This window comes from Heliangelus exortis, chromosome 2, assembly GCF_036169615.1.
Source record: "Heliangelus exortis chromosome 2, bHelExo1.hap1, whole genome shotgun sequence".
Lineage (NCBI taxonomy): Eukaryota > Metazoa > Chordata > Aves > Apodiformes > Trochilidae > Heliangelus > Heliangelus exortis.
In genome coordinates this window covers 55,837,949-55,856,050 of record NC_092423.1, presented here as the reverse complement: position 1 = coordinate 55,856,050, position 18,102 = coordinate 55,837,949, and the positions used below count along the sequence as shown (strand labels likewise).

The following is an 18,102-nucleotide window of genomic DNA, read 5'->3' as shown; positions in this document are numbered from 1 at the left end:
CCAGAATTTACATTACTCATAAATTATCAGGGATGAGCTTGAAGTCTAAAACTAATATTTGAATTTCCTTACCTTCATTTTTGTCAGCATCCAACAAATTCTGGAACTCTGTGTGAAATATTTCCAGGTGTTTTTCGATAAGTACTTGCTCACATTTTCGTGCTAACTCATCTTGGGTGCTCTCATGGAGATACACCTGAACTCTACGCTGCTCTTCCAGGAGGCGAGCTTCAGCCTATAGAACAAAGAGATTATCAAGAAACCTGTATGGAAAGCAGAATAGAAATCTAGGAGCAGAAACCAGATGACTATTTAGTAAATTCATCCAGAAAACAACAAAAACAAACAAGCAAAAAAAAGCAAACCTCTCACTAATGCAATGTTACAATCAACCCACTTAAGATGTTATTTTCTGGGAATCTTAATATACATATGGAATCTATGTTTATGTTGGTAATATTAGATATTTTTAAAATGGGTAGAAAGTAACAGGAAGATTGTTTTCCCATTGCTTCAGAACAAGAAGTTAACAGACAGAAACTTCTGCTGCCAGAAAGAAAGCTGCTTATAGGAGGTGCTGGCAGTTTTAGCATCAGCAAGCTTTCCAACTACAGAGGTAGTTTTAAGATAAACAAGAATGTATTTCATGCCTCTACAAAACTAAATGGCAGAAAACTACAATATAACAGTATGCCCATGATAGTTTTATTTGAATGTTTTCAGCTGCATTCTCATACAGAGAAGCTTCCTGATCATCCAGTCATTTAAATTATACTACAATTTGGCATATTAAACGCTACATACGTGTACCTTCCTAGCAAGCCAATATTTTAAATGTCACTCAAAGAAGAGTACTTATGCTAAAATGTAAAATTAAAGTTGTTTATAGAAGTTCTCTACTGTATTTGCAAAAATGTTAAAGGTTTGCTTCAAAAGTCATCTCTAATTACAGCACAGTAGTAGGATTAAAGTGCCTATATCCCCTTGTCACTCCAACTTATTTAAATCAATAACTTCACCAAGAAAAGCAAATTAAATTGATCCATTTTCCTGGTATTTTGGAATATCAACTACGCATGAAAGATCACACTATGGACAACACCAAAAAACCGCCTGACTTTAAGTGCACTGTGTCATACACAGACAGCTTTAAATAATCTCTGCCACAGCTACATTAGCTCATTTCGGTACTAATTTTGCACTTTGCTCTTGTGAAATAATCCTGGATTACCTTCTCCTAGATTTAAACTAGTCCAGGTTAAAATATGGGAAAGAAAATCAAGTTTGGGACGGGATATAAGCTCATGCTTCAGAGTGCTTGCCAGTTTCTTACCAGTAAGAAATAACAGTGACAACAAATAGCAGCAAAACTTTCTGATTAGTGCTGAAAACTGGAATCAGACTAGTAGAACTACTTATGTTTAACCACTTCTGTACTTTTGCAGTTCAGGGAACTCTGCCACTTCTAATGCTGCTTCTAAAATTCCCTTAGACCTCCACTTTTAATGTTAACAGTCAACTCTCACTCTGAGCTCCTTTCTGAAAATAAACACTTGTTCTGAGTTCAAATTTATTTATACTCTCTCACTTTTTGCATTCTTATAATGACATTTCCCTTTTAAAGTCGTATTTCAAAACCAAATAATTAGTTCACACAATAGTATCTTTGACTGGCTTAAATACAAAGATCCAAAGTTCAGCTTGAGATTTGATTTCAAGGGAGTCTTAAGAAATACTGACCTTTTTACCTACAGCACATCAAGCCATGCCAGCTTTACTCATGAGGTCTGGCCTGAGAAGAAAAATTTACAGTCCTTCTAAATTCAGGAACTCTGCCCTGTATAACTACATGCACATTTCCTAATTCTAATTAAGATTTCACAGAGTACTGTACAAGCAACAAACATAATTTTACTGTATCATGCTAATATCTAATCTTAGGCTGGTGTGCACTAAGGTGCTCCAACATGTTGGTTGTTTTTTATTTAGCAATATTATTTATCCCCAATTAGAACTCAATGTACAGTCCTTCAGTGAGAAAGTCATGTAAGCATATTAACAGCAGATTTCTTTGTAGTTTGAACTTCGAACTGGCTACTTTTACAGACTTCTTACTGCTATACACTGCTGGGAAACTTGCAGTTGTTTGCATCAGCCTCATTTCAGGTGTTTCATAACAGAAATTCTAGCAATGCATGAGCAATAATTATGGGGAGTACCACTCTGTGTGGCATGCGGGATTACAATACTGAGACAACAACAACAAAAAAAATTAAGTTCACAAAACTGCCTTGTCATGTTTGGGTAAAAAATGTTAAGAATTTCTTATGCAAAATAAAAGCAAGAGAAAACTGATGCGCAAATCTATCTGAATTCTAAACTAATAATTCTGTAGACTTGCACGACCTCTCGATCTCTCCAGTAGAGCATGCAAACTAGAGAGATCAGACAATTTGTTCCAGTGAGTTAGCTAAGTGTCAATTCATGTTTCCACTTTCTGTTAGGTAACATCCCTTTGTATGTATCATTTTGCAAGCTCTGATCATATTTACTGTACCCTAACACACATTTTCATTAGTTAAAAACCAGGAAATGAGTAATGAAAACAGTTTCTTGTTCAGTTTGATTTCAATTTATGCACATAAACTGTAAGGAGATGCCAAGACAGACCAAATACCTCATATATCTATGTATCTATATATATATATCTAGCATGTGACTTTAAGCAAAGAGTTTAGCCTACACACTGTCTTGCTGAAGATTTCCAGTGCCTTCTGGTAGCTTTGTAAGTGTTTTCAGCTTCAGAATCAGCCTCAAGCAAATCCAGTTGCTCTTTTTGTAGATTTTTGAAGTCTTGAAGATTGTTTGGGATACGAGTAAGTTTTTCCTACTTGCCACTCACTAATCTCTACTTCTTGAAACAGCAATGACCTCCAGACAGCTTTCTACTCTCCTGTACCAAGAAAGCCTGGATAAGTCTTACTCTGGTTTTACATACATTATGTATGTTTGGATAAGAATAGAGATAAGAATATGAAGGGAAGTAGTAAAAATAATGAATTCAACAAAAGTAAACATAGATAGTTCTGCAAAACACTGGTCAACTATTCCAATACACTAAAAGGAGGATGTGTTTAACTGTGTTATTTCTAGGACTTCTCCACCCACCACCTTTTATTGGGGTAAACCATTGACTTTAACGCCAAGACTCAAGACAGGATGTGCTTTGTGGCAAAAAGAGTTAAACAAAAGGAACACAAAGACACTGCAGGGAGGGATGTAGATTTGGCAGTTTATGAAATCAAAAAGATTTTGTTATTTGTTTTGGTTGGTTGGCTGTTTTTCTGTTTGTTGTTTTTGTATTGTTTTTGTTGTTTGGTTGGTTTGTTGCTGTTGGGTTTGGGGTTTTTTTTTAATTAAAATGAAAGGGATTTTCAAGTTAAACTGAAAGCAGCAATTCAGAATGTGGGGAAAAGTGAATTAAAAAATATACAAAGCAGCACTTTCCCAAAATGGAAGATACCTATTTCACATCCAGTAAGACTGGATGTCCCGTCTGGGATCCCCCAAACCAGAAACTATACAAGATTAAAATCTGGCCTCTGCTGATTAGAAGTACTGTGTAGGGTTCATTACATTAATATATTCTGTGATAATTAAAGCTAATTAATGAAGGACTGCCTTGGCCTGCTGGCTCATGAAGCAATTTCAATAAATGGGCCAACACCGTTCCTTGCACAGGAACAGTGAATTCATAAAGCAGAATGATTGTTTTGGTTTCTTAAAGTCTAACAAAATGAATTTATTTTAACATTCTCTTTTGTTCTGCCCATTAAGAAGGTTTCAGTCTTTCATTGTACTTACTGAAATACACTAAGGAAAGAAATTTCAGACAGATAAACAGAGAAGCAAATCATCACAGGGAAAAAGAGCTAATTTTTTCTGTAAAATAATCAGTATTTTAAGAAACTTATTATAAAAGCCAAGAATTTATATTATTTTTGAAATATCTGTATCAAGAAGATAATCACAAACCTTATTAAATAACTTACTTTCTTCATGTACTCTGTGACTGGGTTCTGTTGCAAGAATTCAGTACTTTCTCGGGTATAAAATCTCTCTGTGTCAGCAAGAAATTGAGATTCAAACGATTCTTTATAGACAGTTAGTGTAGGACCTTTTGCAAATGCATCATCTTCATTGAGCCCGAGCTCCACTGAAAAAAGATAAAATTGTCAATTGTCTTATGTGGTCTGTTGCTATTGAACAGGTATCCTGATTCTAATTTACATTAACTGTGACAGCATCTGCAGCACTTTTACAAACTTTTAACAGCATATATTTATTTTGCATTTAAAAAAATAAGTAGTACAGAACCCTACTTATATAAACCTAGTTTTTTTCTACATTACTAAATGGATGACAGGATTTGGAAAACTTTGACATCTCAAAAGCTACTTCGAATCCCCCTTCCATTTTCTACTCAAGTTCCAGATTATATGCATATGTTTTTTTATTAATCAATCTGCTCATTAATCTCCATGGCAAAACTCTGAATTTCATGCAAATGGAGAAAAACAATCCCATTCCACTTTAAAAACTACTATGCTTTACTCCTTCTATATTTAGCTTCCAAATAACTGATTTGTAAACAATGAACTTGCTACTGGTTGTACTTTCAAGGTTTACAAATATGGTACAATTAGCTGCATCAAGTGTCTCTACAAGCATGAAGTTAAGCAATCTAACAGCATTTATTTTAATGGACAATTTAACAGTAAAAATCTTTAATGGACATCCAAGGAGGTGGGATACTACTTCTGGGCTCTGATAGAGGGTAAGTAAATATTTATTTTTAAGAGAACAATAAAACCTTAAAGAAATCTCACCATAAGATTGTACAACTCCACTGATCAGCCTTGTATTGATAGTTTCACCATTTCTTTCCTTTTCAATCAATTTCAACACAGCATTTGTAACCTTAGAAAACAGGGATTAAAATCATGTCAAGTACAGAGAAAGCAGCTGGTGGGCCAAATCACAGTACTTAATCCTAAGTGTATTCCTATATTCAAAACAAGCGAAGCCCCTTAAGAACAAAACACCTGAACATATAACATTCTTATATGCTACACCTTTTAAATTCAACAAGGGCACTGCAATCCAATTAGCGGTGAGCTATAAAAGGATATGCAAGTGCTTGGTGTTTTTTTTATTTTTATTTTATTAATTAAGTGTGAAATCAACATACATAAATACAATATTTTGTAGTGATGGTATGTCTGGTTTTACACTGTGTTGATGCACTAATTAACCCCTAACTAATTAATCCTGCACATCCCAGGCATCAGTATAGATTTCAAAATTCACAGTAACATTAAAAGGACCAAAATCCCAGACCTGTCCTTACACAGTCTTGACTCTCAAATCAGCCTGCATTCCTGCCTGGCTTGGAACCAGCTGAAGTTATTACTTTGTATTTTAAATAAGTCTCCTTAGATTTTTTTAAAAAGAAAGAAAGAAAGAAAGAAAAAAAAAAAAAAAAGCCAAGGGCCCTCTCAACAAACAGATAACAGAACAGTCAAGTTTCAACTACACACACAGAGAAAGGCCCATTCCTCTGAGGTACTTATCTTGTTAACATCCCAAGGTGAAACAGGAGGATCCTTTTTATTTTCTGGATCCATGTCCCCACCCCCCATCCTCCAAATTCTCCTTGGAATGGTTATTAACAATACATAAAGTTACCCCTAACAAAGTCATCCTATAGTTATAACATACATACATAAATATACATGCACACACACATACCTGCTTATTTAATGGCCTGAACAAGCAGTCTCTCCAGGTTACCAAGGCAAGCTGCAAACAAAAAAAAGAGAGATAAAAGATAGAATAACATATATAAACTCATATACATACAGGAAAACTCCTTAAGGATAGTTGATATAATATGCTACATAACCAGAATTTTAAATTTACTATGTGCTTTATTACTAAGTCTACCTAAGATGTCCCCTTTTCTGAGTGATCCACTGCCAACTCTGAAAACTAATAAATCTCTACTAATTGCTTTGACAACAAACTTCTTTTTTTGGCAATTTTCAGGCTGACACAGTTCCCTAGCATAAGGCTAGTGAAGTTAAAAGCAAGAGAAGTAAGGATACCAACTGTATTTCTACAGTATGCAAAGTTATATTAGTGATTGGTAAAATAACATGACTTTCCTAATGCTTCACTAGCAAGCACAATAATTATCCTTCATATGAAAAATACATTCTTTTAGTCATCTGAGCTACAGCACTTCTGCTGTGTTCTTCTCTTGTTTATGTTATTTTACATTACAAAAAAAATGATCAAGATCATGTATCAATCTTTCAGAACTGTACCAAAATAACTTACAAAATAGAAGTTCAATGAATTAGCAGCTTGGATACTAAAATAATGTCAAAAGAAAAAATGCACAATTTACTTCTCCATTCTGTATATGAAACACTTGCTTGAGTCCTAAGAGGAATGACAAGGCCATGCTGACGCATACATACAGATAAAATTATAACTAGCAAATATTCAGAAATGGATAACCTTTGACAGTCTATTACTGGTAGTCCCAACACATACAAGACAGACTGAACATCTTACATGTTTATACTCATGGAATTACTACAGATACACTTGGTCGGAACAAGGAAAGAGGCAAGATTTCCACTATTCTTCAAAAACTTCTATGAACTTCCCAGAAGTTTCAAAAAGTGATCTGCAGGGTAATAATGCAAACAAGATACATGGAATGGATTAATTACTCACTTCAAAAAGCTACTTACTGAATATATTTCATATATTCCTTTACGACCTTCATCGCACTCACGACGAACCCAATGTCGATTGAGGTAGGCACATATCCCATTCAACACTTTGCTTGAAAATCTATAATCTTCCCACTGTTGAGTGTAGAATTTCAGCACGCTCTCATCCATCAAATCTTCACCATCCTGAAATAACAGTTTGCAAGCACTGTTGGGTGATTTTACTGTGTAACAGATCTATGCATTTATAGGAAACCTATTGCTAAATACATTTACTTCTACATTAACAAAGCATAAGGCCAGTATGAGATTTAGAAATTAAAATGGTGGTTAAAAAACGTACAATGAAGACAAAGCTCCAGAAGACATGCCTTTCCCTCCTGTAGCAAAGATCAAGAGGAGACCAGATTAGAAGGAGGCAGCAATACTGATTAATGTGCTTGGTAAAACATGTCAATGCAATTGTAATGCATTCAATCATCTCCAGAATATATACCACCCACTCCCACTGCTGTTACTTGGAAAACTAGAACAAGTTGATTATGGATGGTTTCTTCTCTAGGACCCTGTCAGTTATTATGTGGAGCCCTGTGTTCCTGGAAAGGGGCAAAGCATCATATTTGTTATATATTGGTTCTTGTTACAGAAAAAAAAAAAAAACCAAACAAAAAATGGAAGTTGTAAAACATGGAAGCTGAAGTATCTTTCCAAACTGGACCACTGCAGGTTGAATGGGGGTGCACTCTGGGTAATACCTCAGACATCTTTACACAGCTTACACAGTAGACTTATTAGGATACCAAGAATTTTTTATTATTGCTCAAAACTAAAATCTGAAGTGAAAAGACCGGTTCTTTCAAGAAATAACTAGGAACTATTCTCTTACAAAGCAGTCCAATAACCAGCTCTATTACAATGTCATCTATGTAATTAAAACTAACGGTTACCATCGGACATTTTCAACATTACAGGCGACCATTATTTCAGCACAACTAATACGCTGGTTAATTGGTTAGAAAATCTAGCTAGTCTTGTTCCAAGATACAAGACAGTAAGATGGTACGTAACTTCGATAAAACACAGAAACCAGTTGGCCTTGAAGAGAAAAAGCAGTTCACAGACACACCTAGGGACTAATCTATGCCCTAGGTAAAGACTACAAAACATTCTAATGGCTACTGGAGACAAAAATAAATCTCAAGATCATTGAATTTGCTTCCAGCAGCTGCATACACCTCTAGCTTTGTTGCTACAAGCTTTTTACAACCCAGCCTGTATTTACTACTACAAAGAGAAATGATCTAATGTCCCATCTTACCTTAAGGAGATTTGTCAAGTAGTTCTTCAGAAATTCTTTTAGACGTTTGTACAATTCCAAGCCAACAAACTGAGCACCCCCAGGTGTCTGGCCCTTTTTTGATTTAGAAGGAGGTACTCCAGCCCCCCGTGCTTGATTAGACTGGTGTACACTTGTACAGTAGTTATAAACATGACTGACAAAAAAGTTAAGGAATAAGTATATGCCAGCATGAGACATTAAAAATACAATGAAAAACAGTATTTTAATTACAGCAAGCTTTTTTATATGACTGTAAATTACTTAAACATAAGACATTACAAGATAATTACAAGATTAGCCCATACAAAATCAAACCAAAGCTGAGAAAATGAAGTGATTTTCAGCAGAATTATCTACCACAGAAACATGTCAGAGTGCCGAATGTGCTGCGAATACTGACACAAACATTAAATTTAAGTAACCCTTACTTAACAAGAGAACAAAGCAGTGGAATTGGCTGATAAGATTATTTTCAAGGGTTAAATGAAATTTATTTGATGTAGTTGCCTTATAAAAATAAATAAATTTTCATTTGAACCTGAAGACATTTCAACACTAGACTCAAGCAATATTCAGTAATTGAAAACACAGAGGGTATTTTTGCATTCCCTTAAAAAACCAATAATCCTTTATAAAAGATTCAGCCATTTAACGCTGGCAGACAGAGAAGAAACCTGAAAAGCAGTAATGCTGAAATACACTCACTCAAATGCACAGCATGAGACTCACTGAAACCCATTTTAAGCTACAAGTATAATCCTGACATTTAAGTATTTGGTAGCAATAATTTTTCCTCTTATACTAATGCAGCCTGGAAGACTTTCTGTATGTTAACATAATATATTAGAAAACAGAATTTTATCTCAAAATGTTAAAATATCCAAAACTCTTCTAAAGTAGTAAGAGGAAGTCACGTTGCTCAAAAATGTCAAGAACCCTGAAACAAACTGCACTACACAAACAAGGTAAATAAACTAGCTCAAATTTAGCCTCATGAGGATTTAGTTTTGACAACAAAAATTCCCTTAATCACCCAGCAAACAATTAGCCACCAGGCACCAAGTTACTGAGCGCTCACACTTACACCTTTTGAGTGACCATCTCTTGTTACAGATGTAACAAGATGTATGGGAAGTCTTTCCATCACAATACAAGAAATTTAGGGCTAATTCATAAATACCCATGTGGCAGTCTTGCTCCCTTCTTCCCCTAACTCTATCCCAACTGGCTTTGAGCATAACTAAAAAATAAAAAGATTGTCCAGGCAATGTGTAATTCTTTTAGCTTTTGTGAATACTGACTGATGACAATACTCTTTCTGTTCTTCTCCAAGAATAAGCACAACAGCCTTCAGAAAAAGAGAAGACCCAGATTAGAAGACATAAACCTTCTTTTAACCCCATGCATCTTACTCTTACTAAAGAAGGATTCCCTGTAAAATAAGCACTGAGAAAGACAGAGACCTTTCATCCATGCCTGACAGTAATCTGAGCTCAGAGCTGGAGTAAAAATACACCAGTAATGCCCATCTTTACTTGCTACCACTGTCTTGAGTCTTGCTAGCCAAAGTGTCCAATACAGCATTTTGAAATACTATAGTTTAGTTTTTCTGTGCAACTAAACTGAAGTTAGTTTGCCTGTGCAGAAGGCAGTTTGTAGATAGAGAGACTATCAAGAAAAACTGCAACAGTTTCTGAAGTCTAAAAAGCATATGCCCTAACACCCCCTATATTTTTTTTTGTACAGAAAAAGCATAATAATCATTTCAAGGAAAAAAAACAAGATGCCACGCTGCCTGGTAAAAAAAAAAGATTCACATCATCAGAAAAGTAAAAGGTTCTTATAGCTTTAATATAAATCTGCTGATCTAAAATCCTACTAAAATACAGGAATTCTGGTGAACGCCAGACACGACACCAGTCCAGGACAACAACTGCAATAGAAGACACTACAACTAACCTTGGCAAGACAAGGGCTTCATGGTTTTGCTTGGGCAACAGGGGCTGTTGGTGCTCAATCTATCCACAGGCATAAAAATGTCAAATGTATTTATACATACTATTCTACAAACAGTTTACTCTGAGTCATTTGGTATTTTTAAAATGTAAGCATACTACAATTTAAATAAAGTTTAATACAATCTTTTCCTTTACCATTTCCTAAAATTTGAGGAAAGAAACAACCCAGCTTATAAAACAGATTTCAGTCACTTTCTATGATGTATAACTGAATCCAATGGATAACCATTAACTACCACTTTTTTAAAACAAGTGAAATTGAATCACAATAAGCGATTTCAGAAACAAGGAAAAGATAATAATAATAATATGCAACATAACAATCTAGCCTTTACCTAGCCTTACTTTAAAATAGTTAAAGCAATTACCTTTAAAAGGAATTACTGAGGCTAATAAAGAAACAATAATATGACAAACATTTGTAAAATCCAAGTTATGGGTGTAAGACTTGAGGAAATTTTAAGTCTTAGTAAATTGAGCCATTTCACTTTAAAGTTTCACATAAAAGCTACATGATAATTATGTGAAACAGAACTACTCAAATGTAGGAACCACTGAAATCAAACAGTATGATTTTTTTTTTATGTACACAGCATGAGAAAGACTTTGAAATCCAATAAGGACATAGCATATACAATTTTTAGTTAAAAAAACACCCCTTCCTAATACTGTATACTCTTCCTGGAACCTTTAAACACTCTGATTTTTCCCATTTGAGGTGTTTTTTTCCCTAAATTAAAACCGGTCAAGAAGTTTCCTCTATTCTTTATGATCATAAACTAACTACACTGTCTAAAATATTCCCTAAAGGTGCTTCTTTAGGCATCTTTATTTTTCATAAACCAAAACAATGAAAGCATGAGCTTATGCCAAAAAAAGACACTTTAAAATTTCAAAAAAAAAGCACACACATGAAATATAGGTCCAATACTAAGCTTTCTATTCACCAATCACATCTGGAAATTTGATGTGTGCTTGGAGGGAGAAAACTCCAGAGAGACTCTGAGAAAATTATTCAGCTTTTTGTGTAAGCCACTATATAAAAAAAATAAAATACTAGTTTAATATGACAGGAAGGATTTCTGATAATCTAATACTGTGTCTAAGAATCTGATTAAGATACATAAAACAATAAAAGTAACAAAATCCTTTTTTTCTCTCCACAGAAGAGTTTAAATACAAATGTATGTAAATTCCAATTCATCCTCTCACACCATGAGGCCTGAGAAAAATAAATTGCAGACTCACCATATTATTAGTTTAAAAACAGGAATCACCTTCTGCCAAAAAAGAGAAAACTAGCACAAGAAGTACGAATATTTTGTCACTGTGAAACAGAATTTAAGAATAGGTGGCCATAGAGACAAGCAACTTACAGCAATATGAGTAATCCGAGCAAGAATAATTGTTGCTGGTCTTCCACTAACAATTCAAAACAGAAGCCTGCAACTAGCTACATACAAGCACAGTTCTCTTGGATCCCATGAAGACAGACTCTGCACACATTGATACTATAAATTTAGGTGTGAACTCTTTACACATAAAGTAAAAAGGGTTACTTCTGAGTAACTCTTGAGTAAGATTTCTTGGTTCTTATCTTCATTATTCTCAGAATGAAGGAACAAACCCATCTAAATTAAAGATCTGGCCTGTACTGAGAATGAACCTCATGTCTCACAAAAGAGACACTGAAAAAAGAAAATGGGTGGAGTCAGGATGGAGGTCCAGACTGTCTGAACTAACTCCTTCAGTTTTTTCCCAGATTAACTTGTGCAGTTTTTATTTTGCTTCATTTTAAATCAATTCTAGAGTAAAAACTGTAAAGTTTAGCCTGTATGCATGGTTCTTCTCCTCTTAAAAATTATACACATTAAACAGAAAACACTTCAGGAGCAGTACTGGGAGAAAAAAGGGAGGGAATAGGGAGGGAAAAGTGCAAAAGAGGATGAGGAAAGGACTAACCTGTATACTGCGCAAGATATATAAACTACTGTCACACCCAGCAACCTTTCAGTAGAACTCATCTTCAGACCAGTAACAGCTGCAGATGCAAGTGAATGGAGCACAGAGTGAATCCTCCTGGGGGCTATCACTAGTCAAATAAAACATTTGACTGGGAAAAGCCAAGACAGATTTTTCCAGGGCAAATCATGCCTACCAAACCTCATTGCCTTCTATGAGAAAGTAACCAGCTCAGGCGACTGCTGGACACCATCTCCCTGAACTTTTCAAAGGTCTTTGATACAGTACCCCACAGCCTCCTGAAGAACCTGACTTGTCATGTCCTAAGCAAGTGGTCTGTGCAATGAGTGGGAACTGGCTGACAGACTGTACCCAGAGGGTAACAGTAAATAGTTCATCCTCCAACTGGCAATGGATCACAAGTAGAGTCCCCCAGGGATCAATACTGGGCCCAATGATGTTTAACATCTTCATAAGTGACCTGGATATTGGGATCCAGAGCACCCTGGTGAAGTTTACTGACAACACCAAGATGAGGGAAGAGGCTGACACCCCAGAAGGGAGAGCCTTTCTCCAGGATGACTCGGACAGACTGGAGAGATGGGCTAGCAGGAACTTTATGAAGTTCATTATGGAGAAGTGCAAGGTCTTCCATCTGTGAACACATAACCCAGGACAGCAGTTCAGACTGGGATCCACTTGGCTAGAGAGCAGCCTTGTGGAAAAGGACCTGGGGGTCTTGGTGGATAACAGGCTCAACACGAGCAAACTGTGTGCTGCAGCAGCAAAGAAAGCCAATAGGATGCTTGCACTGACAGAAAAAAGTTTGCTATTGCCTTTCAAATTGCACTGTAGCACACACTTACAAGGAATGAACACAACCACCTTTTAGCATCTTGTAACAACTCCCAAAATGGGGAGATGCTGGAAAATTTCAATACCTCTCTGCTGCAAGGTAGGAATCCAAGAGAAATAAATTGGGCACATTCTCACTTCAGCTGGAAAATTACAAAACCAACTCAAGAGTAGATCACTATGAGGGTGGTAAGAGAAACCTCTTCCAGGTAACTGGACATTGTTACCAATAAGACCTGCACCACAATGCCAGAGACTAGCATATAAAGGAAAAATTCTGTTTTCTTTTAGTGTATTGTGAAAATTAACAATCACTTAAAAAAATCTGCTCTGCCAAATATAATAGTATTCAAACCTGAAATTCAAAGGTAGCTGTTTTCCAGTCAACAGAATGTTCCTGTTTATTTACCAGTAAGATTAAACAAAAAAGGCTAATCTTCAAAATAAAAATATATTCTTAAAAACCACTAAAACTGTTATGAAGCCATTTGTAGTCCAAAAAAGTAAACAGCTCTCTCTCATCTACTAACAGTGAAAGTACTAAATGGCTTAGGTATTAGGATACGTGTAGAGTTCCATGTATCTGGATTTTGCCATACTTTGTCTGGTGTAAACTTGCTGAATCCCAGCTCTTAGGTCATCCCATATCTGGTCAAGACCAATCTGTTTAAGTCCATGTGGGTTCTGACTCCTATTAGATGACATTTTGTAATTCTTTGAAAGTCTTCCGGTGTAGTTAGTTTGAGATCTGGTTATTCCTCCATCAGAATCACAAGTCAATTAACATTCTAAACTCAATTAACAGCAACTCAGTGAGATAACTTTTACACAGTGATGTTTCCCAGGAAGGTAGTCTGCAAAAGGAAAAGAAAATATACACATTATGTGACAGTCCAAATTCATTCACACTAAAGGAAAAGATACAAAACTAATTATTTCACTGAAACATTTTCACTTACACAGATGTGAAATTCATTATGAGGTCTGAAATACCAGAACCAAGGTACGTAATTTTGCAGTTGAGCAATTTACTACAATGTGTGACTATTAGCACCCAGATCTGTGCAAAGGTACTTACTTACGTCAGTGCTGCTGAAAACAGAAAACTAATGTTAATAAAAAAACATAACAGTAAAAATCTTTCCAAGCAGCAGACACTATCCTACTAAGAAGTGTCTCCTCCCTATGCAACAGTAAAACTCCAGTTTTGACCTCTGAGCAGCAGAAAAGATATTAATTTTGAGGATATACACTATGTCATCGGAAATTTGTCACAGCCACTTACAGGCTACAGCATGTTCCACTCCCAGTTTCACACTGTTTTAAAGACAAAATATACTGCTATAGCCTCCCTGTCCCCCACCCTAATTATTTGTAGGACTTCTGCCTTCTCTCATTGACCCTAAAAAGACCAGCTGAGATGGAGACATTTCTTCAGTTACTTTAGTCAATGACCTCTGTCTTACTGCAGTAACACAGAAGTTACCACTGCTCAGAGTCCTTTACTATCTATCATGCATAAGCATTTAAATCTCAAACAACTCACAAGCATTTTCATTATGTCAATCTGAGCAACTCTCTCTTTTCACTCAAACTGTTTCTGCAGCTGATTTTTCTTTTTACACAAACAACAGTTACCTAGAAGACTAAGTGGAAAATCAGGGGTTTAATCTCTGTGTACCTTATGAAACACACACTTTAAATTTAACCTTGCCATTCTGTTTCTGCAATTATAGCAAACTGGTTATTAAAGACACATGGGAACAATATATCATCATGCTGAAGTATAAAACAGATCATACATTTTTAGTATTTAACTACTTTCATTTCTGGAAATTGAACGTGCTGCAGTACTAGTAACAATGAACCTTCACAACTGAGCAATGGAAGCCAGAAAGAACAAAGGTCCACGAATGGCCACTTGCCTCCCACTCTCTGCATGTTAACACACCCATGATCTTGGACTACGGTCCTAAGTCAGCATACAATACAAATGCAAGAAAATCAATTCAGTGTCTACAATCCAGGAGAGAAGAAACTTCTTTGTTCCTTAGACTGAGTACTATCTGAACTCTCCACACAAGCAACAGAAGGCATGGTTACAAAACTAAAACTCTACTACAAGCGCAATATGTGCAAAAAGTAATTGATCATTACTCACTTAAAAATCTTCAAAAAGCAGGCAGGCTAAAACTAGAGTGTGAAACTAACACAAAAAAACCCGTAACTGTATAAATGTTCATAACTGCCGGCTAACAGAAAGCAACACAACCATTACAATAGCTCACAACTGGGCCAAGGTCCCTTCCCAGGCAGCTCACGGAGAGAAGTGACAGACAGCTTGACTCAGATGCCTTTCCAGACGTCAGCAAGAGGAAGTCACCATTCCACTGCAAGTCTGTGGTAAGCAGCTGCCCAGCAGATCTGTTTCCCCTTCTGTGACAATGGAAATACTTAACTTTCTTCTCTAAGCACCTCCTAGTTTTTATGCACATGTACGAATACTACCTTTTCCTATACAGTTTAAACTCAAGGTGTTCCTCATTCAAACTGCACTAATTTTCCTTCCAATCCCACTAAACTAACCTCTATATCTAGGCCAGGATGCAGCCATCAAAAACAATACCATGAGGAAGCTTAATTTTTACTTTTTTCTCATGCAGTCCACTACATAGAGAATATTTTCTTTATAAGGAATACATTACACTGCATTTGACAACCTAACCTCACTATCCTTTGGATAGCTTCCAATTTGAATTTAATTACAGACATAAATACAGGATGATAGCATCATGTCACTAACTTCCCAGACTCAAGCTAGTTACTAGTAAACACAATTGGGAAATAAAGTAATAGATTAATAATGTTATAAACTGCTACTACTTTTGTTTGCAGATATATTAACATGCAGATAAAAAAATGCATTTACCTTAACAGGAGTAAAGTTTCACAACAAAAAAATAACACAAAGACATTTACAATAGCAAGCATTTGTACTTGGTGGTTAAACTAATGTATGGTGTTACATGTATAGAGTGGGGGAGGGGTAAAACAAGCCTTTGTTACTCAGCACAGTTGTTATTTGCAAACACCCATTCGAAAGATGAAGTTCTGTTTCACGAGAAAAGCGTAATTTTCTTTTTCAAAATTATTTTTGTGGTTCATGCACAGAAAACCCTCTCCTAGACAAACAATTCTGGAAGGTCAAATCTGGTCCACGGTAGTTACACAGCATCTCTTTTCCCAAAGTCCTGACTACTAAACAGGCAGAAAAGAGAAAAGCCTAAGATTTCAGAGTGCTTGGGCTGTGCACAACTGCCAAGAGCAAGGTGCCCTCCTGAGAACCATTAATTGCTATGGGTGAATTAAAACCTCAGCATTAAATCATAACCTTTACATCAATATAAACTCTCACTTTCCCAAGTGCTGCTGGCAGGACTATGTACAAGTCATTCTTGAACTGATCATCACTGTGGTTTCTGGCCCAAACATATGAAACTTAGTGACAGTAGCCAGTCCTTCAAAGGTAACCCTTTCCTCATCACAAGAGGAGGAACTCGAGACAGAGACAAGTACTCAATCCTTTTCTCTGATGGACTTGTGAAACCTATGAAAGGACTTTGGCCAGCACGAAGGTGAGATGCTTAACACCTGGCTGCTTCGGTGCTGGGATGGTAGGGCTGGTACAGTTTATCTGAATAGAGAGAATTGAGTCAGACAATAGGACAAATTTCAAAAACAACCTAATAACTACCATAACAAAAAAACAACCTAATAAATACCAAAGGCATTGAGTGGATCATGGCATAGAGTGGATCATATTACTTATCACAGCAGCCTCCAGAGACGCTTGCTAAAAACCACTCTGAAAGCAATGGGTGGTGGAACTCTCAAAAACTGGGACAAACATTTAGCACAAGCTACCTGCCTAGTATATATCAGCAGATCAATTGATCAAGCCAGCCCTGCCCAGACAGTGTTCTTACATAGAATCATAGAATCATAGAATTAGCCGGGTTGGAAGGGACCTCAGAGATCATCAAGTCCAACCCTTGACCCACTGCTGCGGTTGCTAGACCATGGCACTGAGTGCCCCATCCAGTCTTTTTTTAAATGTCTCCAGGGACGGAGAATCTACCACCTCACCGGGCAGTCCATTCCATTGCCTGATCACCCCCTCCGTAAAGAAATTCTTTCTAATATATAACCTAAATCTCCCCTGGCACAACTTAAGACTGTGTCCTCTTGTCTTGTTGAAAGTCGTCTGGGAAAAGAGACCAAACTCCCACCTCGCTACAACCTCCTTTCAGGTAGTTGTAGAGAGCGATGAGGTCTCCCCTGAGCCTCCTCTTCTTCAGGCTGAACAGCCCCAGCTCCCTCAGCCTCTCTTCGTAGGGTCTGTGCTCGAGTCCCTTCACCAGCCGGGTTGCCCTCCTTTGGACCTGCTCCAGGACCTCAATATCCTTCCTAAACTGAGGGGCCCAGAACTGGACACAGTACTCGAGGTGTGGCCTCACCAGCGCTGAGTACAGGGGCAGAATCACTTCCTTGGACCTGCTGGCCACACTGTTCCTGATACAGGCCAGGATGCCATTGGCCTTCTTGGCTACCTGGGCACACTGTTGGCTCATGTTCAGCTTCCTGTCCCTCTCTGTCTGGCTGCTCTCCAACCACTCTGTGTCCAGCCTGTAGCGCTGCACGGGGTTGTTGTGGCCAAAGTGCAGGACCCGGCACTTGGCCGTGTTGAACCTCATCCCGTTGGAATCAGCCCAGCTCTCCAGTCTGTCCAGGTCCCTCTGCAGAGCCCTCCTGCCTTCTGGCTGGTCCACACTTCCTCCCAGCTTGGTGTCGTCTGCGAATTTGCTGATGATGGACTCAATCCCTTCATCTAAGTCATTGATAAAGATATTAAACAGTACTGGGCCCAACACCGATCCCTGGGGGACACCACTGGTGACCGGCCGCTAACTGGATGCAGCCCCGTTTACCACCACTCTGTGGGCCCGGCCTTCCAGCCAGTTCTTAACCCAGCACAGGGTTCTCCTGTTCAAGCTGCGGGCAGACAGTTTTTTCAGGAGAATGCTGTGGGGGACGGTGTCAAAGGCTTTGCTGAAGTCCAGGT

The 18,102-nt window shown here is 37.2% G+C and overlaps 1 protein-coding gene across 2 annotated transcripts in view; it reads right to left on the bottom strand.

Moving 5' to 3' along the window:
* The window catches only part of CUL1 (cullin 1), a 51,176-nt gene that overhangs the window by 21,237 nt on the left and 11,837 nt on the right, over window positions 1–18,102 (bottom strand). For both annotated transcript variants that reach the window (XM_071736209.1, XM_071736210.1), the window contains exons 2-8: window positions 13,546–13,834; window positions 8,125–8,299; window positions 6,825–6,992; window positions 5,812–5,862; window positions 4,890–4,980; window positions 4,053–4,216; window positions 73–235 (exon numbers count right to left, since the gene is read on the bottom strand). In XM_071736209.1, coding sequence (XP_071592310.1) covers window positions 73–235; window positions 4,053–4,216; window positions 4,890–4,980; window positions 5,812–5,862; window positions 6,825–6,992; window positions 8,125–8,299; window positions 13,546–13,685 — 952 coding nt within the window. In that variant the 5' untranslated portion in view covers window positions 13,686–13,834. The remainder of the gene's footprint in view (window positions 1–72; window positions 236–4,052; window positions 4,217–4,889; window positions 4,981–5,811; window positions 5,863–6,824; window positions 6,993–8,124; window positions 8,300–13,545; window positions 13,835–18,102) is intronic.